Below are 25,430 nucleotides of genomic sequence, written 5' to 3'. Positions count from 1 at the left end.
TACTTTTGACTGTCTCTTCGTGCTCTTGCTTAAGCTCTATTAACCTTTTAGCACCAGCAACTGAGGTTTGTTCTAAAACTTTAAGTTTTCCTTTAAGCGTTGCTAGTTCGACTTCTTTATTTTTAATATCTTTGTCGTGATTAGCCCGCATACGGTCGCATTTTTTTCTTTCAGCCTGTAATTAAGAACGAGTAAGCTCATACAAAAAACTGGCCAAGTGCGAGCCGGGCCTCGCTCTATTAGAGTTCCGTACATAATTTGAGACATTAACTTTTTTAAACTGGATATTAATTGGTGTTTTCCTGTCATAACTCTTAGGTATAAAGTGAAAAAAAAAAACAGTTTTTCATGTCTGGAAAGGTTTCATGTAAAGGAGGGGTAAGAGAACGAGGGAAGGAGGTTATTAACAAATAATTTCATTTCATTTCAAATTCAACATTTTATACTGCAGCACATTGTCATCAATAATTATTTTGCATTTCAGGTACAGAAACAGAAATGATTTTTTTTGCTATTTTTTTGCTCAATAATATTAATATTAATACCTACCTGTAAATCAGTATCAGCTTCAGATGCTTTTTGTTCCCAATAATTACTTTCTTTTTTCTCAGCTTTTAATTTATTTTCTTGTTCCTTTTTCTCATTTTCTATTTTAGCTATATCAGATTTAAGCTGTGCAACTTCCGTTTTTATAGCGGATAGAGCCTTTTCACTATTAATGAGTTCTGTTTTAACAGACATCAATTCTTCTGATTTTTCGGTAAGTTCTTTTGAAATTCGATCATATTTTTCTTTAAGTTGAGCCATTTCAACCGATGATAGTGCTTCGTCGTACTTCTGGTTAGATGTTTCACGAAGAGCGTCTTCCTAAAACCATATATTATTAAATTTTATTTTAGTTTCTAATATATTTTTGTTCAAAGTCACAATCACATAATTACAAATTCAAAAGGGGTCACAATTCTACATTACTTTAGTGGCGGATACAAAGGAGTAATGCAAAAACAAACAACTTGTTCTATTGATGTTATAAATAAATGGAGCGGGGTAACTTAACATGCTATGAGGGCTGTGTCAAATCATTTGCAAAAATACCAGTTGTTTTATATGATTGTTTTTGGCGGCTATGGTAGATTCCAAGTTAGAAATTTTATTTTCATAATCTGATTTCATTTCTTTCATGTCTGACTCTAAAGTAATTAATTTACTTTCAGATTTAAAAAGTTTTGTTTGTATTTCATCCTTTTCACTTGTAAAGTCAACAGACATTCGTCGTTTTGAACTTGCCAATGCTTCAGCTTGTTCTTTTTCTTCAGAAAGCTAATTTATAAACAATGCTATTAAATATTAACAGAACCCTTATTTAATTCAAAGCCTTGTCATATTTTTGATAACAGGTTGATACTATAGTAAAAAACTATACAATACCTCTTTTTCTAATTTGGCAACTTTGTCTTTACGCGTGGCAAGCAATTTTTCATTTCGTTTGCACTTATCTTCTGCTTCTTTTAATTTCTTTTCTAGCTCACCTATTTTCTTAGTTTTATCTCCCACCTAGAAAAATAAACATTTATGTGAACAATACGGCCTATGTCATTTTATTTTATTTTATTTTATTTTTATTTTATTCGTTTATTTGCAATCAACAGCGATACATACAATATAATTTTACATAATAACAGACTGAAAATAAGGCCAAATAGGATTACAATTTTTTACAGATTACTTAAATAGTTATTAATTATAAATTTATAACAGTACGTTTGATAATTTAAACAAGTTTTACAATAGTAATATGAAAATATGAAAGTCAATTAACTAGTAAAAATACCTAGTAGTGTAATAAGTATAACAGATGTTATATGTGTAAGTGATGGAATTAAAATGAAGTTGATATTTATAGAAAGTGGTATAAAAATTAGAGTATTCTTCACATACCTCTTTGAGCAGTTTACTTTTGTCCTGTTCCGTTTTGGTCAATGCCTCTATTTGTTTTTTCAATTTATCAATTTCTTTATCTTTAACATCCATTTCCTTCTTTAGATCTTCAATTTTCTTCATACAGTCTGACATCGCTACTTGCTGTGAACTATTTTTTTCTGCAGAGAGTAAATTATTTGTATTAGTATAATAGTTATATTGCAATTACCTACTATATTATAAAATTGTAATTAAAGTACGAAGGTTGACATAATTAATAACCCTCATGCAATTTTACAAAATGTAACTTACTGATATCTGAATGCAGTTTTGCTATTTGGGTTTCTAAGCTATTTTTATCTTCAGTCAGTGATTTGCATTCTGTTACTGCTTTACTATGGTCACTTTCTAGAGATTTACATTTATCAATAAAAGTGTTTTTCTCTGTTTCTAATTTAGCGTTCAAATCTTTAAGTTTTACAATTTCACTTTGTAAACGATTCTTCTCATTTATGAACTCGGTTTCGCTTTTTGACAGTTTTGATTTAATATTTTCAACATCTTTCTCTAGTTGTCCTTTAGCATTAATTTCTTGGGACGTTAGCTCGGCATTCTTCATAATAACGTATAACTCACCTAAAATATAAAATGAGCCGTGTGACTTAATTTATTTGCATATTTTATAAAAATTAAAAGTTTGCTTGCGTTTTCACAAACGCCCGCATTTTTAAGCGCATCATACCAATTTCATTTTCAAGTTCTTCAACCATTCTCTTCATTTGTAATTTTGTTGTGATATCAGTCACCTTTTTAGGCGTCCTAGGTTTGAATTTTTTCATTGCATCCTCTTTTAACTCCTTCAAAGTGGTTTGCAATTTGGCTTTCTCCTTCTCTAACTGTATAGAAATAGATATAGATACTAACGGTAATGTTATATATTATTATAATAAAACTAAAAATAAATAGTACTTGCCTTATTAAAGCTAAGTTTTAATTTATCTAATTCATCTTGTTTTACTTTAAGTGCATCGTTATCTTTTTTAGCCATCTCACCAAATCGTACTTTCTTTTCAGATTTGTCTTCCTTATCTTTGTTGTATTCTAGATCTTTAATTTTTGTCAATGCATCCTTTAATTCAGTCTCAAGTTTGCTTATTTTATTTGTGTTCAGGTCGAGTGATTTCTCGGTCCTTAAAGTTTTAGTATTTTTGAGTAGCTGGAAAGTAGTATAATATTTCTTATGAATTTTAGCTATTGAAAAAAATTGAAATATAAAAGTGAGAAAGAAAATTTCGCATACCTGTAACTTTTTATTTTCAGCTTGTAATTTTTCATTGTCAGCTTCTAAACTTTGAGTTTTAGCTCTAAGAACATTTGCTTCCTGCTCTATTACTTGAAGTTGTCGTTTTAAATCTACATTCTGTTGATCATTTGCATCTAAAGATCTTTAAATTGAATGAAATAAGAAGTAAATAACATTTTATCACGTAAAAAGAGCTAGAATCCGTTTCGAAATTTTACACTTACTTGCTTTTTATGAGCGAGGCTTTGGGTTTCTTTTGAGTAAGACTAAGTTGCGCGTGTAATCTTTCACAATCCCTTTCTTTTTCTATGAGTTTTTTCCTTAGTTCAGCAATTTCATCTTCGAGCACCTGTAAACCATTGATTGATTATATTATTTTTAATTATTGTCGTAATAAAATAATAGTTTTTACTTTTGTCTAAGTATGATAGAATTTTTACCTTAACTTTTTCTTCCGCTAAGTTACTGTTTTTAGACGTATTTTTGCGCAAGTTAACTGTAGAATGGACATTCTGTTTAGTAGTGACACTGGAAATTTTTTCTGTCAATTCCTTAACCTGTTTCTTCAGAGAATCTCTGTCGAGTTCTAACTCTTCCACTTTTTTCCGTAAAACGGCTGCTTCCTGTAAAGCAATATTAGTGAAATATAACTTCTTAAATCATATTAAAGAATAAAAAGTTATATTTCATCTCTAATCATACGTTGTATAGCATCAAATATGTCGTTGCATACTATTAGGCCTTTATTAAGCTTAAGGTTGAATTATTTTACAGTGTTACCTGCTCGTTAAGTTCTAGTAGAAGCCTTAACTCTGCTGGATCTTCCTCATCGGATATTCCTTCATCTTTTTCATTAGGGGCCTCAATAGCAAGTCTATTCGTAGGTGGGGTTGGAGATAGCTTTCGACCTTGAAAAACAAATTCGTAAAGAGAGAAATAATTAGATAATAGAATAAGATAGAAAATATTAAACAATCCATATCAAAACATAAATTTTATGATTTAGTACAGTGCAATGGCAATGTTATCGATATTAATGCAGTGTTAGTTTATTAAAATTTACACAAACAGAGGCCAAATAAAATCACGCAAACTCCAATAATATATTTACAGTCAGGTCTCAAGCTGAACTGGAGAAAATGGCTACCTCAGAAAGATACGCCGGTTTGATTGCATTTCTAAAAAAAGACTTAAAGGAAGTCCCTAGTAAGGCTAAGCATGTTAGTAACAACGTCGAAGGGTTGCAGGTCCAAAAGAACAGATACTAGATAAGTATCTTATGGCAAGTTATGGAGGAGAATAATGGACATGATACAATGTTACAAAGGGTGATGCAAATTGGAAACGTTGACTGGGATCCGGGATTACACAAACTGAGAATTCGCAATTATAATTGGACGTACTTCTGGCTTTGGTAGCCATTTTCTTCAGCTGTAGAAGTAAGGACTCATTGTCGTCCTCGACTCTTGATGCAGTTTTACGCAAGTTATTTGCCTGAAAATATTCGTTAGTTTATTATTAACTATTGAGAATTTCTATGCTAAAATGAGGGAGGTATTGTTATATGTACATACATATAAAATATCACGATGAAAGAAAACACTAACAACATTCTGGATAAATAGAAAATATATACCTACAAGAGGTAACCTTGCTGCCAACGGATTGAATAAAGCGAAAGGAAATTGTGTTTGGTTTGAAGAGCCTGCTGCAATCCTATCAGAAGAAAGAGGTGGACTATCAGATTTGTTTCTATTTCTTGTAGTATTTGTTTCTGGTTTATCTTCTGTTTCGTTTTCAATGTCATTTGAAACAAGCATACCAGATATTTCAGTTAGTGTACCTTTTTCATCATATGTTTTGTGCTCTTTTTGTGTTACTTCTACCTCCGTGTTTTGTATTTGAATACATTTATCTTTTTGAATATTACCGAATTGCGTAAAAGCATTTCTCGTGTTTATTTTATTCGTTTGTGCATAAGAATTTAACAGCAACAAATCGGTTTCGATGCTCTTGTTTTTAATAAAGGCAACATCTGTTTGCGAATGCATATCTGAACACGGGACATTAATTAGTAAACATGAGTCTAGGGTCAGTTTCTTAGTATCTGTAGCTACTTCGTGATACAGAACAATATCGGTCTGACAACCTTCAGAATATGATGTTATAAGATCTTGGGGTGACTGAACTGTTTGATTTATACCAACAGTCAATTTACTTATATCTAAAGAGGATAGATTTTGTTCTAGTGTATGTTGCATTTCTAGTATTCTGTTAATATATTTATCTTCTTCAACATTGGCAGCAAGATTAGTAGCGAGATGAAGCGTTGATGGCGATGGATCTTTCGGTAGCGGTGGAATCTGTTTGCCTGCGAACCGTCGTCGGTATCGACTTGCCTGTTTGAAGATAACATTAAATCCTTTTCTAAAAGATACAATTTGTCAATAAACAGATAACTCGATGAGTAACTTGTTTATGGATGTAATATTTGTGTCGAATCTTATTGTATCAGATAGGAGTTGGCGCACAGCCAGCTGGCCGTCGTTTATAGCTAATGATCTTTTAAATACAATCAAATAAAGTATTATTAACATAGTTGTATGTAAATTAAGCTTTACTAAGAATGTTAAAATATATGTAAATTTAGCTGTGCAATAAACACGTGTCTTTGAGGTTGTTTTTAATATGTTTAAAACGTGTTTTTTCATTTATGTGTGAATGGGTGTTAACACTCGTTATATTTTTAATGTTTTTTTCATGACGTTGAGTGGCTTAGAAGTTAAGTGTTCCTAATACCTCCCTGCCTTCGCATAGAAACGTATCTTTTTGGTTACTTTAATTGCAGAGTAAAGCTTGTGAAATGTTGTTACTCATAACATTCAAGCATAAATTCAGTTGTTGTAATACCTCTTCTTCAGCGTTCCGCAATTGTTCTCTTAAATCTGCTTCCCGTTCGAGGGAATCTTGCAAGTCACGCAGTAACTGCGCAGGATCCTCTTGGCTGCCGCCTCGCGTCAGGGACGACCGAGATACCTTCTAATAGAAAAACGTTTTAAATTATAATTAAGTACTTTATATACATATACTTTTCCGTTGGAACGAATGTGAAAGAGATTATAGGTAAAGATTGAGGAAGAGGATAATAAGGGTTTCATCACAAAATTAGAACCAAGATATAGTTTACAAACCACATTATAATTTTTTATTTTTTTATAATTATAATAATATAATTGTAATAATATAATTGTAATTAATCTTTCGCTTTGTTGAGGTTAAAAAAAGGAGTGGGACTGGCAGTTAATTCTATACAATCAAATAAATACTTACTCCATCATTTAATGCTTGCTTCTTTACATTAGCGGGCGGAGCCCCCGAAGCAGTGGCAAGTTTGGCATTAGCTTCTGCTAGTTCTCGTTGTAGGCGTAGTGCTACTTCATTTGAACGCGCTACCTCTTTTTCTAGTTCCTTAATACGATTTTCACGCTGAAGACCCTCTGCGCCGCCTACTATCTGAAATCGGATATAAATTAAAAAAGTTAGTGGATTTGACGTGTTTTGTCTTTCATATAAACTTATTAAACTAACCTCTAAAAGCTTTTTCTCCTGATCAGCTTTCTCTTGCTCAAGCTGTTCAGCTCTACGCTCAGTCTTTTTTAACTTAAAGGACAAAACTCTACAATTCTTTATTGTTTGCTCCAATTCTCTTCTTAGGGAAGAATATTCATCTGCTTGATCTTCCCTGAAATAAATTGCAATCAGTATAGGAAACATTGCTTCATGTATATTGTGCCGTTTTTGACGAAGCAGGTGGTGCTAGTTCGTTGGTATACAAAAATTTCTGTAATACTTGTTAATTTAGTTATGGCAGGGCTAAAAATAGTGTTATCTTTTTCGCAGGAAATATTATGAAAAGGGTCCTTTCTACTTTTATTGGTCATGTATTTGGGTACAAAAGATATCTGACCTAAAGTTGTCTTGCATCTCTTCGATTTCTTCTTCTAAGTCGCGTAATTCCTTCTTCATGTCTTCATTCTCGTCCATCAGTTCTTCGCACAGAGTTTCCGCTGCTAACAATTTTGCTCTAAGCTGTTCTATTTGCCGCGTTTGAGCCTCTATTGATGGCCGAGACTGTAAATAAATTTCATATGGGTAAGTGAAAATTAAAACTAGTTGAATAGTTAGTTTATATATTCTATTGTATTGTATTTATACGTACATCAAGTTCAACCTCAATTTCTTTTATTCTTAGAGTCAGATGCTTCTTTTCATCTCTAAGATCTTCATTTTGCGCGGTTAGCTCATTTACTTTTTGCTGTAGTTTTAGCACTTCTGAAGAACGGCCGGTCGAGTATTTATTTGTTGTGTCGATGTTTGCTAACCGTCTGAGCAAAATATCACTTTTCTCTTTTTCTACTCGCTCACAACGTTTCCTTAAAAGGTCTACTTCTCCTTTTAGGTTCTCGATTTGGTCCTGTAGACAAATTAAAATGTTTTCATTTTAAATTATTTCAATCAATTAAATTTTCTTATCTACCGATTTTGTTTAACGGGGAAATTTTCTTTTGTCAGTGGGTTTGTATTTACCTGATAGTCTTTGATGTTGGGGTCGATGAGAGTTGTTTCGGTGTCGGTGGTGTTGGTGCCTATCGTGCTAACTTCATCGTCAGATGCATCTTCTTTATCGCGCGTAGGGCCTCCGCGTTTGGGAGGTTTGGAATTGGTACTAGCGCGATTGTTTTTAACCTAGAAATTTAGACCAATCATATCTACAGGTACTTCTTTGTAATTTTTTTAATAATATGGAAATAAAAATATAGGCGACGTTGATCATGTTTTATTTATCAGAGTTTGTAGAACTATAAAAATTACCTGCATTAAAAAGTTAACATCCTCTTTTACACTACTTCTTTCTTCCTTTAATCGTGTAGATTTTTCTTCTTCTTTGCTTCTTGACGTACTTCGTCTTTCCCTTTCTTTTTCTATACTAGATTCTTTGTCGAAACAACTTTGAGCTTTGATTAACTGCATCTAGAATAAGACGATTTATTAATTTTTAATGCACTTTGTTGGTTCGAATCTTTCGATCGATTAGATTGAAATGGTATGAATTTTAAGGAACGTCTTAAATCAATCTCAGGTTTAGGTACTGCAGGTTTAAATAAAAAATTCTAATAAACATTAAGTTTTACCTATGACCCTTCATATGCTATAATAATAGTTACCGAAAAAAACTCAAAGGAATACCCAATCCTTTATTAATTTAGCAATAATAATAATATATTTATAAACTTCTGTGAATTTCTAGCTTCAGCGCTGACATATGAATAAACAGGGCATTTCCTGAATTAATTTTACCGTCTCGTAGTTTGCCAAAGCACAGATTTTGACGGCGACCTTTTGGCTATTTTGGGCATCGCAACCGAACGGAGAGAGCTATAAGCAACTGAAACAGTTCTATCAATCTGACCCACTTAAATTTATAGTAGACAACTTTAGAAATCAACGGGGCGTTTCATGATCGAAACTCATGAGTTTGGATGTATGCACAACATTAAGGCGTAATAAATACTCATTTCACATCGAATGGCTCAGTTACGCTGAAAATGTTTCTTACATTTTTATTTTAAGCGTTGAATAATTCCTAAACAAAAGTTTCGCGAAATAACAGACGTAAATAAACGGTGCATCCGTATGCTCTACATCTTTAAATAATCGAATCTAGCAAACTTTTTGTCGTAATTTTTTTAAAATTCGCAATCAAATGGATAGGTATAAACAAGTTTTTTTATAAATTAAAAAACATTGATTCTGTTGAAAACTCAATAATCTGAATATATAACAGGAAAAGGGGGCTGACTGACTGACTGACTGATCTATCAACGCACAGCTCAAAATACTGGACGGATCGGGATGAAATTTGGCATGCAGATAACTATTATGACGTAGGCATCCGCTAAGAAAGGATTTTTGAAAATTCAACCCCTAAGGGGGTGAAATAGGGGTTTGAAATTTGTGTAGTCCACGCGGACGAAGTCGCGAGCATAAGCTAGTCTTTTCTATTTCTATGTTGCATATGCATTGTTGTCATGGGATCGGGAAGTAATTTTTGGTTGTTGTTTAGGACTCACATTTTTGAAAACAGTACCTAGGTACAAACCTGTATGGATGTTCAAACCTGTATGGATGTTTCCGTACCACTTGCTCAAAAAAGTGACATTCTATGCCACAAAAAGCGAACATAACAATAGTCATTTTTAATCTGTTAAAAACAGGGAAAGAAAATTGTACTGAATTTCATTCATCCTCTAGGGGGAGAATGTGCTATAAATTTGGAATACTTACCGAAATTTATACTGAACTACATATCTGTGTTTACACCATTGAGTTTGTATATAAAGCATCATACATCTTTTTGAAAAAGGAATCAGGTATCAATAAATTTGAAACTATAAAAGTTAGATAAACGATACTTAATATTTTTAGTAAGTTTGCTGAGGACACCTTATCCTGAAAATTTCAGCTTTCTAGCGTCATCCAGACCGAAGCTATGACTGCTCGAAAATACGACGAAACGCTTCGAGAAAAGGTACGTAGTGCCCCGTCCTTTAGTTTGGCTCGTCTTGGCGGGGGCACTACCGTGCCTCCTGATACGCATTTATTATGCAGTTTTGCAGTTATGATTATTAAATAAAATTACGAAAACCGACGAGGCCGTATGAGCTTGATGCCTTTGCTTTTCTGACAAAAAAATATTAGTCTAGGAATTTGCCGCGTTTTTGTTTTCTTCAAATACATAAACGTTAAGTTTATTTTAATTTATTTTTATAAATAAGTTAATGTTCTAAAATACGTTTAATACTTAAATGCTTATCTCATATTATTATTGTGTTAATTTTTTCGCAAATGGTACGAAAAGTAGAGTATTTTCCTCGGTGATAAAGCTGTCTTAGTCTTGGGTAAACTTAAATCCCTCGCTACACTCAGGACTCGTCTTAACACCCTCGCTACGCTCGGGAGTAAACCTCGCGTCCTTCGTTACGCTCGCGATTTAAATCGTTACCCGCGACAGAAGACACTGCTTTATCCCCTTGGTTAATAATCTACTATTAAACTGCCAACTGGGCATCCGACTGCAAGTCACGAGAATAGATTGATGTCTTTATAAATAATAATTGGCATTGGTTACCTTTCGAACCCGCTCGGCTAGGGAGTCATTTTTATTGATAGTGATCACAGCGGTGGAGTGTACGGCAGGTGGTGGCGGAGACGCGGATGGTCGACGAACTGTCACCGTTTCTGGAAAAAATACAATTCCAGCCCGTCAAAAGCCAACTCCACCTATTTATTATTAGAACAGACACCTAAATAAGATGTCAAAGGTCTAAAGTAAAATTATCTGTTTAGTTCTTTGAAGAGATTGAAATTTTTACTGATAGCAAAATTATTAAAGTGAGATGTTATTTAAACGGATTTTTTTTAAATATTTAAGTAGATATCTACTTAGATTACGTAACTTTTCCTTGATGGATTAATTAGTTAACTTACAGTACCTATAAGATGAATTTAACCTGTTAATCTCCTGGGATGTATTAGTAGCAGCACCCAAACACTGGACTCGTGATCATTGCATTGCGTCTACCACGATTGCAGTTATTGCTTGAATTTAGGACATTTGCCAAAATTGTGTTATAGTCAAGGGTGGAATAGTGGAATATGTGGAAGGATTGCGAATATTGCATTGATTTAATCATAGTTATAGTCCGCGACAGGTTGAGATGGCAATCGGGGTATGTGGCGGGGGTCTCGCACACCCGCACGTCACCCACGCTCACTCGCACCGGGTTAGCGCGGGGAGTGTGCGGGTACGGGGTATGCGGGCGTTCCCTCCCCGATTGCCATTTCGACCTGTCGGGTACTAAGTGCTAGGAGAATTAATTATTTTCTTTATTTACCTACTACATATGTATATTACTTTGATTTAATACTTACCTATATTTTAGAATGTTATGGGTAAATTACCTACCTACCATTATTAACGTATTTATGTGGGTAACTACATTTCGGAAATATCTGGCCCTGGCAAATGATATTTTAGTTATTATTTATTCTCATTACAAAGACGTTAATGATATGATGGACTGAGATATTTCCAACCAGTTTTAAGTCTCATAATTATTGAGTTACTGTTTTTCTGAAATGTAGCAGATAATTAGGTAGGTATATTTTGTCAAATATATCAAATGTTTTCGTCTGCATTAGCAGTTTCGTTACAAACATAATATAATGAGTCAAGGTTTCGCCTACCTGTATTTTGACCCGTGTCCAAAGAAGGTAGGGGGCCTGTACTTCTACGTTTGGGCAACTTGAGGTTGACTGTAATAGCGGTTGAAGTGTCCCCTTCACTAGCCCCCAAGTCCGGCGTCGACGTCCACGATGTACTGGTTCTACTGAACCCTAAACAGAACAAATTACTGACTCTATTTTTTGTATTTTTTGAAGGGCATCTTCAGAGCAATCTCTGTCCTACCTGTTTGACAGTTGGTATACCAAATACCTTCTCTATTAGTTCTTTATCCGACCTCCAGCTCGCTCCAGCAATGCACGGGACTGCAATTACTTTTATGCATGGCATAATATGGTATATATCATATCTTTGAAAAGAGCAACCGCCGAGTTTCTTCTTCTTTTGGTATCACAACAAGCGGCGCAGAAAGTGACGTGGCATATAATTTTTTTTTCATTGGGGATGAGAGAGAATGCAAAGCAAGAAATGTGTGTGAAACCTTTCAAAAGGATTACCCCCCTTTTTGTAGCTTTGCTCAACTTTCGACTAGCTCTGGTAGATAACGGTTTTTATAATAATAATTATTGACGTGTGTTTCAAATTAAGAAATAATAAAAATTAAGTTATCCTATTGGTATCCCACAAAACCTTCGCCGAAACACAAGGCATAGCCAGCTTTTCTACTGGCAGATACTTTTTTGCATTTTATTGCTCGCACTTCTTCTTGATCTTGGTCATTCGATTAGAAACCGTTCTATGGTTTAGGTAGGTACCTATACCTACCATTAATATTATCCGACTATCTAACCATAGACTGATGAATTGAACTATTTCCGTTTTGGGATGTATCTAACTGCCTCATCCAAATGACTTCTTTCATAATTTAGTAATAGACCTAGTATAGAATGTATACCTACCCGTGGAGAAGGCGTCTTTCTTGGATGACTCTGAGCTGAGGTTCGAGCTGGAGGCCCAGCCGCGGGTAGCCTTCCCCACGTCTGCGCTATCATCTTCACGTGTCCTGCAGTATAAAGACGCGCGTTGTCAAACGTCAGGGTAAGGCCAGAGGAAGGCGCGTTACGTAGGGTGTCCAGCGTAGGTCAGACAAGCAAGAGCGCGTGGACGCCACTCAGTGGCGTCTTTGAAAAGAGTAACCACCGAGTTTCTTGCTGGTTCTTCTCGGTAGGAAAGACAATCCGAAACAGTGGTAGATGCATTTGACGATTCAAAAGTACCTACTTGTAAAAGATTAATCGAATATATTTTATTTATTTATCTAAAGCCGTTAACTGTTGTAAAAAAATTGTTCGAGAACTATGCTTTTTTGATATAGGAGGGCAGACTGCCACTCAGGAACAGATATTAGCTATTTATTTATTTATACTTTATTGCACACAACACAAGTAAACAAATAAAAACATTCAAGGATCTTAAACTAATAGATAGCTATGTGTATCATCATGACGTGGTAGAGACAAACACATGCACGCCCCGCCTCGCTAAAACAGTGCCTTTTAGCTTGTATGGAGCGTGCCCTTTAGATATTTATCTACGAGTACATCAATTTCACAAAGTAGCAAGTACTTTTCGCTGCGTCGCGTCGCGTCGTGACAAACACGTGGGATTGTGGTCGCTTTACCAGTAGATAAGATTCTAAATAAGACGAAACGACGGCACCGACCTACCTCTATCAAATCCAAATCCGTACTACAAAAATAGTGAAAATAAAATCGGTCAAGTGCGAGTCGAACTCGCACACAAAGTGTTCCATACCATCGTACAAAAATAACATTTTTTATTTTATTTTCATGGCGGCCTTTTTGAAATGTTTGTCATTTGTTGTAGCGGCAATAGAAATAGCACACACATTCTGTGAAAATATCAACTCTCTACCTACCTAATACGGTTCACGAGATATAGCCCGCTGACAGACAAACAGACAGACGGATGGACAGCAGTCTTAGTAATAAGGTCCTCTTCGGGTAGGTACTGGACCCTTATAAACGGATTTTCCCCCACTAGGTGGACAAACGTCATCAAACGAGTCGCAGGGAGCCGCTGGGTTCAGGCGGAGCAAAACTGTGGCGTTTGGAAGTCCTTACAAGAGACCTATATTCAGCAGTGGACGTCTATCGGTTGATAATGATGATGATGATGATGATGATGATGATACGGATTTGCCGAAGATACATACTGGGAAATATTGCACAATAACCAAAGTTTCAAATTTAAATTTTGATAAGGGCGATTTTAAACGGCTGTATTTTCACATCTGAAATCTATATTATTTCTGAAGAATAATTGTTAACCAATGCCAATACGCTTGCGTACTTAGTTAATTTAAAAACAAAATCGTTAGCGCCGTTAATTCGATCGTTAACGGGACCATCGCATCGAAGAGCAATCTTTATAGCATTATTAATGTTTTATTAGATAATAATCCTAACTAACTATATATAATATCTGTCCCGGCTTTACTCACGTGTTTAGTCGACGTTAGCCCGATTGGCAGTCACAAACGCGGCGCGTGCGCGAACTGACTCCCTTGAAAAAGGACCCCGGATGGGTTCGAAACTAGTCGGGCTAACGTCGACTAAACACGTGAGTAAAGCCGGGACAGATATTATATATAATGGAAATCACTCACGATAGTTTAAACGCTAAAATCCTAACTAACACATTATAAGTGTGGAGAGTTTAATTTATAATATAAGTACCTACCTACCTAATCAAAGTAGTTGAGGGAGATCATTGCGTCAATCGTAAGGAATCTCAAAGCAATGCGAACAATTCGAGTAAATATTTAGTACAATTTGGAATAGTGCCATGATACAATTTTTATGGTTTCAGACACCACGCACGCTGCGCTGTGTAGTTCTGTTTGTCCATTGAACATCGCTATGGGGTAGGTAGCTACTGTATACCTACGTAATAAGTACCTAGTAGATACCTTACACAGCCATCCTACCATTTTTTTTTAAATAAAAGCGGAAAACCGCCGAAGGAATTAGGTAATTGTAAAAAGCGGTTAATTTCAAAAAGAAGTTTCTGTGCTATGTAGGGCCAAGTGACCAAGGTTTCCAGTTTGGTCCTACATAGCATTCCTTATTCGAAACATCAGAAAGGAGATTGACCGTGAACAGGCCCTCTTTTGTGGCGCCGTGTCAAAACTCACCTAAATTAATTTTTAAAAAATTGTTATTTTTTACAATTAATATGTTTTATTACTTTTCTTCCACTCTATCATTGAAAATATCCACAATTACAGTTAGAATCGTAAACATCCATTTATTTTGAAGAAGTATTAATCTATATATATAAAAGGAAAAGGTGACTGACTGACTGAATGACTGACTGACTGACTGACTGACTGATCTATCAACGCACAGCTCAAACTACTGGACGGATCGGGCTGAAATTTGGCATGCAGATAGCTATTATGACGTAGGCATCCGCTAAGAAAGGATTTTTGAAAATTCAACTCCTAAGGGGCTGAAATAGGGTTTTGAAATTTTGTAGTCCACGCGGACGAAGTCGCGAGCATAAGCTAGTTAAATATAAGCTCAATATCAGCAACATAAAAAATAAGATTCCTTTATAACCAGGGTGAATAAATGGAAATCGTTTGCAGAATATAAAAAGGTAATTATTTATCTACAAAATTTTTTTTACAAAAAAAATAAAAACCGACTTCGTTACACAAACACTAAAAATTGAAAAATAATTTAATTTATTACCGAATATATTATGTATACCTACAAGAGTTAATATAGTTCCATAATAATACTTTTTGGTGCCGGTGCCAATTAGCTTTAGCTGCGCGAATCGTCTAGACTTCATATTTTTATGGGACTCCACAATGGCACCTCATTGGCACCGACCCCAAAAATATTACTATGGAACTATATTAACTCTTGTATACATAATATATTCGGTAATAAATTAAATTATTTTTCAATTTTTAGTGTTTGTGTAACGAAGTCGGTTTTTTTTTGTAAAAAAATTTTATTTCACAATTTTTAGTGGCCCCATGGAATTATGCTATGACTGGTTAAAAGTCTACTGTTTACTAAGCTATTACACTGATCGCGAGAAATTTACTCTTATCCGTTGAGGAGTTCCAGTATCTATCTTTGAAGATGTTCATCAGATCTTCACCAAATTGAAATGGGACCAACTTTGAAGTACCCTTTCAAACAAAAAAATAATTTTCAAAATCGGTCTAGGCGTTTTTGAGATATCGGGGAACATACATAAAAAAAAAAAAAAAAAAAAAAAAGATTCCGACGAATTGAGAACCTCCTCCTTTTTTTGAAGTCGGTTAAAAATAAAAGTAAAACCATGGTGACATAACAATTATATTAAGGGGGGCCCAAAGCTCCTAAGAAAATGGGCAATCTCTTTTTGCTCTCTCTTGACGAAAACTCACGATTGAAGAACTACTTTTTGCATTTCCAGACGTCAGAATTTACCTTTCTTCCGTGCCTACCTGTTTCACATCGAGTCTCGATTATATTATTAGTGTCAGTAACCATCTCATAATACTTAATCGTTTATCTATGAGTTGAGGAGTCTGGGAGCTCACCACATTATTATTGTCCCAGAAAATTGGAACACCTTAGAAGCCTTATCAATGACGTTAACGACATAGAGAAGAGTGTTATAATGATGGTAGACATGTGTAGAAATGTACTTTATTTTATTCTTTTATTTGTAATCAACAGCGTTAAAGATAATATAATTTTACATAGTGTGGCTAATTCCGTTGTACACAATCTCGAAACTAAACTAAAATGGCACGTCTAAATCTATTGCTATCCCTTTCATAATGTTGCTTGCGGAAAGGATAGCACTAGATTTAGACACAACAATTTAGTTTAATTTAGAGATTGTATACAAGAGAATCGGCCCCAATATCAGATTTTTACTTATTAGAATAATCTAAGTATATAAAAAGAAAAGGTGACTGACTGACTGACTGATCTATCAACGCACAGCTCAAACTACTGGACGGATCGGGCTGAAATTTGGCATGGAGATATCTATTATGACGTAAGGAACCGCTAAGAAAGGATTTTTAAAAATTCAACCCCTAAGGGGGTGAAATTGGGGTTTGAAATTTGTGTAGTCCACGCGGACGAAGTCGCGAGCATAAGCTAGTAAATAATAAACGCAAACCCTTATGATTGTCGGTCGAATTGCGACGAATCTTTTACTGAAATTGCAAAATACCTATATGTTATGGGAATTCTCGATTGTTGTCTTCCTTAATTTAAGATTTTTTTACCTCTAATAGAATCGCTAATTTTTCAAACAACGTCAGTGGGTGTTCCAGACTACAGTGTTACTACACCAAGGTACATTAGATATCTACTCTTAATAATAATTGTCATAATAGCCAACTAACCGTGATGATGGCGAGTTCCACGAGGAGAGGCTTGGTGTGGATGAAGTAAAATCATCCTCCTTTTTTCGTCCGCCGTGCTCTTTGTAATCGCGGAAGCAGCGCTTGCACCGCGTCGGCCACCGGGTCTGAGGGTGGAATCCCAAGGGGCACAACGGGTCGCCCTTCGCCAACGGATACAGATGATGCATTTTCACACTCTCACACACAAACTACTAGCAAATGCAATACACAAATGTCAACAATTTCCACCTAAATGCTAATACAACATCGATTCATTCACATCTGCCTTCGATGACCATACCGTAAAAACCTATGAAGGCCAAATCGTTTGCGTTCAATGCACATCACTCGATATTGTTTATGGAATGAGTTTTACGATTCTACGTCGTTATAATAATTTCATGTAAGTAGCGACGCGACCGAGACGCTCGTAACTTCGTAAGTCTGCACCGCACATCGGCCATAAAAATATCTCGCTCGGTTCCAACCGGGCGACCTAAATCGGCGGCTCTGAACTGGGCGTCAGGAATTGACTCGGGGTGCTCGACGTTTAATATCGCTGTGCAACATCGCTTATTGGTGTAAAAATTTATAATCGCGTAAGCGTCCTGTGCGTAAAATCGTAATGGGATTATGGATAATGCGCTGGCGACGAGGTGGGCGATGCGCGCTGGTCGGGCGCGGCGCAGGCGGCGGGCGGGCCGGCGCTCGGGGAACTGGCGGCGACGCGGGCAGCGTGCCAACGCGCCACTCAGCCTCGCGCACCACGAGCAGCCCGAACACGCGTCCCTTAGCTCCTCCTCTCCCCTTCTCACTCTCAGTATAAATAAATCCATCTCGCCTACAAATTGCGTCAAAGAGTACCTACTCTTAGCGGCCTACGAGAGCCATGTTGTCTTTCAACGCGCTCCACCAGAATAGATATGTGAAGAGTCCTAAAGATATTCGATTAACGTCAGAAATATTTGTTTCCAAGTAAAAAGCAGATACGTCACATCCTCATGAATGACCGGCCGTCGACGTTCAGACGTCGAAACATAGTGGGGACTGGGGATATAGAAAATTTTGTTATTAAATTCTTAGATTTACTACGCCTATTTATCGAGGTACTAATTATTTGATGTCAGGTACCAAATAGTACTAAATAGGTACTAAATCCTAGCATGGCTTAAACTTCCAAATTCTGTGGTGGTCCAGCCATCCTGACGTTCACCTACAAATATGTATTCCGTTGTTGATATAAACATACGAAATACATACCTACCACATTTACCTACATTGTTGCTTCATTCTTTAGTCATAGATCTATTAAAAGTATGAATCATAGTAAGTATGTTTTTATGACAAAAGCACTTCAAATAAAACAATATTATAAAATAAAGGAGTATTTAAAAATTTATTATTAATATTTAACAAATAGATATACTTTCTTAGATACTCTTATAATTTATACAGGTAGGTATAAAACTTGCAGACTTATCATTATATAAATTCGATTTTTGTATATATTTTATTATTATTTATTTCTTTATTATGTTAATATTATTATGCATGCATTTTTAAGTCAATCTTATACCATCTATGAGGTTGCTTTGTACGATTCGAAACTTATACATTGCGCAGCTTTATAGCATGTCATTATCCATCATACTAGCAGAAGTCTCCTTCATTCAACGGTTCATCCTCTTTCTTATCATACACGAGAGTCTTATAAATAACCTCCTCGAAGTGAAGTGCGTTCAAGCCTTTTGGTTCAGCGACTTTAATCTTGATGTCTCCAGGATACAGTATTTCGCCTCTGTTTTTCGTACTCCCCATCACTAGTGATTTTTGTAATTTGTCAATGCAGGGGATTTCTGGAAACACGATAAAAGTTTTTTTTTAAATAAACAGTAATCAATTATATTTTGCTATTGTAATAATGCGTTTATCATCACTGTAGAACGTTTATTACTTACAGTAGGTATACCTACTCTATCGATAACCGCAATAAAATGACGAAGGTACACTTTTGTCGAGAAATAAGTACGATTTTTGACCAAGGTACTGTATGAGATAGATATTATTTGTAAATCTTTGAATTCAGTTCATATTTTCTTTAAAATAGTCGCCATGTTTAGATCAAAGCCTTATTATATATCTCACGCGAGTTTAAGTTTTCACCTTATTGGCTGCTCTCAAAATAACTCAAAAATTGTGAAATAAAACACATTTCAAAAAATTAATAAAAAACGACTTCAATAACCACAAACACTAAAAAGTAAAATTTTGTGACTACATTGGCACCTCATTGGTACCGACTCAAAAAATCTATTATTATAGAACTACAATAACTCTTGTATAGGTACATATAATATATTCGGTAATAAATTAAATTATTTATTACTTTTTAGTGTTTGTGGTTATTGAAGTCGGTTTTTTAGGGTTCCGTACCTCAAAAGGAAAAACGGATACTTCCCGTTAACCTAGAATCATGAAATTCGGCAGGTAGGTAGATCTTATAGCTGACATTTGGAGAAAAATCTGAAAACCGTGATTTAGGGTTAGATCAAAATAAATTAAATTGTGGTCATGAACTAATAATTAGTATTTTCAACTTTCGAAGTGAGTGACTATATCAAGTGGGATATCATATGAAAGGTCTTCACCTGTACATTCTAAAACAGATTTTTATTTATTTTTAGGCATCATAGTTTTTGAATTATCGTGCAAAATGTCGAAAAAATACGACTGTAGTACGGAACCCTCATTGCGCGAGCCTGACTCGCACTTGGCCGGTTTTATTTATTTACTTTTTATTTCACAATGTTTAGTGGCCTAAAATAGAAATGCGAAAGTGTGTTTGTTTGTTAGTTTGTCCCTTAATCACGCCACAACAGTGTCGAATCGACGTGATTTTTTGCATGGATGGTTAAAGACATGGAGTGACATTACTTTTTATCCCGGAAAATCAAAGAGTTCCCACCAGATTTTTAAAAACCAAAATCCACACATACGAATTTACAGGCATCAGCTAGTCCATTATAACTTAATGAGGGTTGAAGACATACCTGATGTCACAACTTTCTTTATTGGGGTACCAAGGGAGGCTTCTATGACTCGGACATCCCTCACTAGCTGCTGGAATTCAGTGGGCGTCAGCGAACAAACGTGATCGGTGCCCTTCGAACCCTTGTCCAATGTTATGTGTTTTTCTAACACCTGTAAACATAACAAAATAATTCTATCAACGCACAGCACAAAATACTGGACGGAGCGAGCTGAAATTTGGCATGCAGATAACTTTTATGACGTAGGTATCCACTAAGAAACGGTTTTTAAAAATTTAACCCCTAAGGGGGTGAAATAGGGGTTTGAAATTTGTGTAGTCCACGCGGATGAAGTCGCGAGCATAAGCTAGTAATAACTAAAATTAAAACAGATGGATATAAGAGTACTTTTTATTTCAATTTTTGTCTTATGAATCAGAAGTGGGATTACCTACATAGATGTATATATTTTTCCGAAGATACATCGGTTTCTTAGCGACTCGGCTTCGCGATTCCTAACTCTCAATCAATATACTTACGAGTATATTTAGGGTGTAACCACTTTTTTCGATCAATTTAGCCAATATAAAATAATTTTTCAACATTGCTAATTTTTAATATCGTGATCTATTTTCGTAGACCTTGTCAAGGTGATGTATATTTGCCAACGTTAGGTGAATATTCTCACATTCAGAATAAATATGTACCTACTTATGACGTATTTTAGACTAGTAGTATACCTAGGCTTATGAAATAAGAACGTTTCGGCAGATTTTTTTAAACTATCCACTTTTAACAATACATAAACGGCAATGAAAATTAATTTCATAATACCAAGTTTTGTGATACAAGGATTGAAAGGTGCCAACAAATTGCTCGTTGTGGTGTCTCGCAACCTCGCAAGGCACTTTGCTCTGGTGTGACGACCTATCAATCACGACTGACTCCGATCCTGCCCATCACGACCAAAAAATCTATTTTGTGTCATGTAGCACACCAACACAGTTTAAATTTGTTTGCATCTAAAATTCATACTAATATTATAAATGCGAAAGTGTATCTGTTTGTCTGCTAGTTTTTCACGGTCCATCCGTTATACAGACATAGCTTGCATCCTGGACACGGATAAGGTACTTTTTATCCCGGAAAATCAAGAAGTTCCCACGAAATTTTAAAAGATCCTTAGGCTCGCGGCAACTTACGCGGAGTCGCGGACATCATCAATATAAAAAAAAATTACATACCTTAGCTCCCAAGGCAACTGCACCTAAGGCTACCGCAGTCCCAACCTCTTGACCGGAGTATCCCACGGGGACGTCAAATGTGTTCTTATAATCTTGCAGGACGGTCAAGTTGCAGTCTTCAAACGGCACGGGATAGGCCGATATGCAGTGCAATAGACAGAACTGTTTGTGCTGAGCCGATACTATATCGTAAATGGTCTTGACCGCTTTCTTGTCCACCATCCCCGTTGATATGATCAAAGGCACCTTCTTTGATGCGGCGTATTTCAAAAACAGAAGGTTGTTAGAATCTCCTGAGCCTATTTTGATGAACGGCACTTTGATGTTGACTAGAAAGTCGAATGATACCTGAAAATTAAATTTAATTCAATTAAATAAGTAGAATTGTCAGTTTTAAAATCTGAAATGCACCTGAAGAGTCCATTTCAAAAGGATTTTCAGTTTTTACGTGCATTATTTTCACAACCGTATGAAGGTCCTGGGTTCGATTCCTGGCAGCCCGGCAATTTGGGAATTTATAATTTTTAAATTGTCTCTGATCCGGCCTGGTGGGAGGTTACGGCTGGGGCTAGTTATCACCTTACCGGCAAAGCCATGCCGCCGAGCGATTTAGCGTTGCTGTACGATGCCGCGTAGAAACCGATCAGGGGCATGGTTTAATGAAACTGCTGTACCTCTTTCAAGTTAGCCCGTTTTCATCTAAGACTGCTTTATCACTTACTACCAGGTGAGATTGCAGTCAAGGGCTAACTTGTATCAGAATAAAAAAAGAAAAATATTATCTAACAGGGCTGCGAGCATATTACTAGGCCATGCCCACCTTTGTATTATAATAATAATAATGAATACAAATGTTTATGGACTTAGTGCTCCTTATTATACTTACACCTCAATATAGACTAACGAGTAACGATCATGTTATATCTACTTACTTCGAGACCATCGCTAAACTGTGGATGTGATGTCTTACGGATAAGTAGGCAAACATTTTAAAATTGTCATTATACCTACATTGAATTAAGGGAAGGTATAGGTAAGCTATATTTAAAAAAACGTACCATATCCATTGCAGAGGCGGTAAACAGGATCCCCACCTCTTGCGCATATTTGAAAAGCTCTCTGTACTGATTTTCGGTTAGTTCTAAATGAGTTTTATGCTCGCCATAAGTTTTCCCCCAAGAGTTTGGGTTGTCATAGGGCTTATCTAAGTATTTTTTTGTGAATTTTTCGTTGAGGCAAGTTTTTTGAAATTTAACACAACTGGCTCCTGCATCCTGCAAATTAGAAAACAAAGTAGAAAAAATACGGTCGAGACTCTTTTCCCTTACATTAAAATTTAAACCTTATTAAGTTAAGTACCTACCGTACCGTAATCTCAGTCTTGTACATGTGCTTGGATTATGTGTCTATGCCTGAATACCTGTCAAACTTTGACGAGCTCCCAGGCGCAGACGCAGTGGTAAGCTCTGTGGTCTTGTTAGTGGGAGGTCCCGAGTTCCCGGCAGGGGTTCGGAATTTTATAATTTCTAAATTTCTGGTCTGGTGGGAGGCTTCGGCCGTGGCTGGTTACCACCCTACCAGCAAAGTCGTGCCGCCAAGCGATTTAGCGTTCCGTTACGATGCCGTGTAGAAACCAAAGGGGTATGGGTTTTTAGATTACTTTTATCGTTTGAGCATTTACAGAGCTTAGACGGTCTACTTTCCATCTATACTCCATGGATACCACTAAAAGTATACCTATTTATAGATAGGTACGATGCGATATCGGTCAAGTGTACCTACATCTACTGATTATATTAGGTGCGTTTTGTTTGGTGCGTCTTTCTCTGACATTCTTAACGAAAGATAGGAAGTAGGTATCTATAACGCCTACTTCAATAACAGCCGAAACGAATATCTAATAATAATAATCTACCTACCTACCTAATCAATCCATCTAAGTATACTTATATCTGATAATATAATCTGTCGATGTCAATTAAAGCTCGATGGTTAATAACTAAATGGTTCTAAAATTCAATGTTAAACACCGAGTTAGCTGGATGAGATAGATTGATTAATTAAACATTTATTAAATTAATTAAATTAGTGTAAAAATAGATTATTATTAATTTCTTTCAAAATAAGTACTTATATCTACTTATCTACTTTGATGTTCAATTGTTTCAAGTAGGTCTGTAGGTAGGTACCTAACTATATCAGACATTAATATTATGAGCTACTTGTTTATTTACTTTGTTTGTGTAAGTACCTAATTGAGTAGTCGTTCATCGACGAATTATTTAAATTGGACGTAGGGTAAACCGCCCAATAGTCAGACCTCCTCCAGTAATCAGCCTTTACAGACATTATTTCCATTATACTTAAGTGTTTTGTTTGTTTTATACATCAACAGTAAATATTTATTGAATCTTTGTCCTATGATTAAATAGTCGTTCGCCCCGAACTAAGACCTCGTGGTATCCCATAATTTTCCGATAGTTTTACAATGTTAACAGCGCCATCTATTGTAAGGTTATGTTAAAAATTTTGATACCCATTATAAACTAAATAATTTAGTTTTTTTATATAATATTCTATAAATATTTATTTTTATTTTTATATTATTTATATAACTGAAATAATACAAAAACATCTTACTACACATCAGTTTCTAATATGCAGCTGTTTTTGACATTAGCGTCGAATTCAGTCTTCACTTTAAAGCCCCTCATTTTGATATGGTAGCCCCCCTGGAATAAGGCGTTTTATATTTTCATATGCAATATTCGGCTGAAGGCCATCGGATTCAGTTCAGTAAGAAGTTAGCCGGCTGTGATAGACGGCCGGACAAGTGCAATTTCACTCAAGTAGACTCACAGACCTAGCTTCAATCGGTCAATTAATACCTTCTTACACTTATCAATGGCATTTTGGAGTGCCAAGATCATGATGATGGACTATGCTCGTTAATTTGCACTGCAGTCAGCGAAATACCCGCGTGGCTGGCATTTGTTAGTCTTGTTTTAGAAGCTAGTTGTGGTATGTGATAAAAAAAGCAGGCGAGCAATAGATATCCTGATGAATAATAAAGAGATTAGAGATTAAGTAAAAAAAGAAATGCTAAAAAGGAAATAATTCATTGATGTTAGAAACAACAAATATTTAAAGGAGGAAACCTCAGAAAAATACAATCGTGATGAGCAATTGAAATAAATGAATTACGGCTGTAATAATGTAATTAATCAATTTATCTATAATCTGTCGATAGGATATCAATTATTATATGGTTTTTTTAAATTAATTATTAACAAATTCGCTAAGTAATTTAAGGGAAAAAAAATATTGTCTGGTTGTGACAAATGCCCGGCATTATACCTGCCATTCAAAATGTATCTAATTTACGTATGTAATATGCAAAACATGAACAACTAAGAGTACAGTTGTATACAAAGTTTCAATTTGCGTTAGAGGCTGACGACTGGGTGGTTTACCTTACCAAATAGATTAGCTAATCGCCGGGCCGGCCCTTGCATAGAATAAATAAGTACCTACAAGCGTCAAGACGTGTTGATAATTTTATTTTCAACGCAAAAAATAGACTGAGCAAAAAATATAATAGGGAATAGGTAGGTATAGAAGATATCTAGATCCTTATCTAGATCATAGTAGGTAGGTACATAAAAGGTTAAAGCGATGTTTCTTTTTAAACTATTATTTAAACATATTTACACAATTCAAACAAATAGGTATTTTGAAACAATGAAAATAAGTTGGAGATAAGCGAGCGTCTGTCGACGCGTTTACCGCGCTACGTCACCGTTGTTTTGTTTCCTATTCACAACAAAGCCTCCCCAAAATATGGCCTAACCTTAAACGAATATTCTTATGTTTCTACAGTACTAACCTTAGCAGCTTTGATCAATTTTTTTGCGATTTCAATGTCACCTTGATGATTTTGACCAACCTCCGCTATAATAAAGCAGGGATTGTTGCCGCCGACTCTAATATCCTCCGTTATCTTGACTTCGACCATTTTCACCACTGTTACCTAATATGCCATAGGAAGGAACGATTCGAATTGCTTCTCGATTCAAACTGATACGTAAAACTGAGTAAAACTTTTTAATGCCACGGGAAAGGTTTATCGACCCCTCGCTCAAGATCGTACCGAGTAAATAAGGTCAATTCAATATAAAGCGAGCTACTCGGTGCGCGCCCGCCGTGCTAGTGTGCGCAACGGCTGGGGCCTACCCGCGTA

General features: G+C 35.6%; 2 protein-coding genes across 5 annotated transcripts in view; both read right to left on the bottom strand.

Moving 5' to 3' along the window:
* The window catches only part of LOC117991155 (early endosome antigen 1), a 30,371-nt gene extending 12,854 nt beyond the window's left edge, over positions 1 to 17,517 (bottom strand). The window contains exons 1-24 of one of the 4 annotated variants that reach the window (XM_069505841.1): positions 16,918 to 17,517; positions 12,428 to 12,531; positions 11,531 to 11,680; positions 10,413 to 10,522; positions 8,096 to 8,254; positions 7,811 to 7,969; positions 7,443 to 7,697; positions 7,191 to 7,354; positions 6,812 to 6,965; positions 6,554 to 6,736; positions 6,134 to 6,262; positions 4,860 to 5,622; positions 4,004 to 4,131; positions 3,664 to 3,846; positions 3,448 to 3,572; positions 3,221 to 3,365; positions 2,890 to 3,136; positions 2,663 to 2,812; positions 2,233 to 2,556; positions 1,939 to 2,099; positions 1,429 to 1,554; positions 1,096 to 1,320; positions 550 to 867; positions 4 to 175 (exon numbers count right to left, since the gene is read on the bottom strand). In XM_069505841.1, coding sequence (XP_069361942.1) covers positions 4 to 175; positions 550 to 867; positions 1,096 to 1,320; positions 1,429 to 1,554; positions 1,939 to 2,099; positions 2,233 to 2,556; positions 2,663 to 2,812; positions 2,890 to 3,136; positions 3,221 to 3,365; positions 3,448 to 3,572; positions 3,664 to 3,846; positions 4,004 to 4,131; positions 4,860 to 5,622; positions 6,134 to 6,262; positions 6,554 to 6,736; positions 6,812 to 6,965; positions 7,191 to 7,354; positions 7,443 to 7,697; positions 7,811 to 7,969; positions 8,096 to 8,254; positions 10,413 to 10,522; positions 11,531 to 11,680; positions 12,428 to 12,531; positions 16,918 to 17,105 — 4,822 coding nt within the window. In that variant the 5' untranslated portion in view covers positions 17,106 to 17,517. Of the gene's footprint in view, positions 1 to 3; positions 176 to 549; positions 868 to 1,095; positions 1,321 to 1,428; positions 1,555 to 1,938; positions 2,100 to 2,232; positions 2,557 to 2,662; positions 2,813 to 2,889; positions 3,137 to 3,220; positions 3,366 to 3,447; positions 3,573 to 3,663; positions 3,847 to 4,003; positions 4,132 to 4,626; positions 4,718 to 4,859; positions 5,623 to 6,133; positions 6,263 to 6,553; positions 6,737 to 6,811; positions 6,966 to 7,190; positions 7,355 to 7,442; positions 7,698 to 7,810; positions 7,970 to 8,095; positions 8,255 to 10,412; positions 10,523 to 11,530; positions 11,681 to 12,427; positions 12,532 to 16,917 lie in introns of all 4 variants that reach the window. The other 3 variants (XM_069505848.1, XM_069505845.1, XM_069505853.1) reach the window with 3 other exon arrangements.
* A 777-nt stretch (positions 17,518 to 18,294) lies between these two features.
* On the bottom strand, positions 18,295 to 25,404 carry NANS (N-acetylneuraminic acid synthase). The gene is made up of 5 exons (XM_034978744.2): positions 25,077 to 25,404; positions 22,249 to 22,464; positions 21,191 to 21,538; positions 19,968 to 20,118; positions 18,295 to 18,773 (listed from the first exon to the last, which is right to left on the bottom strand). The coding sequence occupies exons 1-5, from the start codon at positions 25,203 to 25,205 to the stop codon at positions 18,568 to 18,570; spliced, it is 1,050 nt and encodes a 349-aa protein (XP_034834635.1). The 5' UTR covers positions 25,206 to 25,404; the 3' UTR covers positions 18,295 to 18,567.
* Positions 25,405 to 25,430: the final 26 nt, after the last annotated feature.

This window comes from Maniola hyperantus, chromosome 2 (genome assembly GCF_902806685.2).
Source record: "Maniola hyperantus chromosome 2, iAphHyp1.2, whole genome shotgun sequence".
NCBI lineage: Eukaryota > Metazoa > Arthropoda > Insecta > Lepidoptera > Nymphalidae > Maniola > Maniola hyperantus.
Note: the sequence above shows the minus strand (reverse complement) of the source record. Positions and strands in the feature narration are given on the sequence as shown.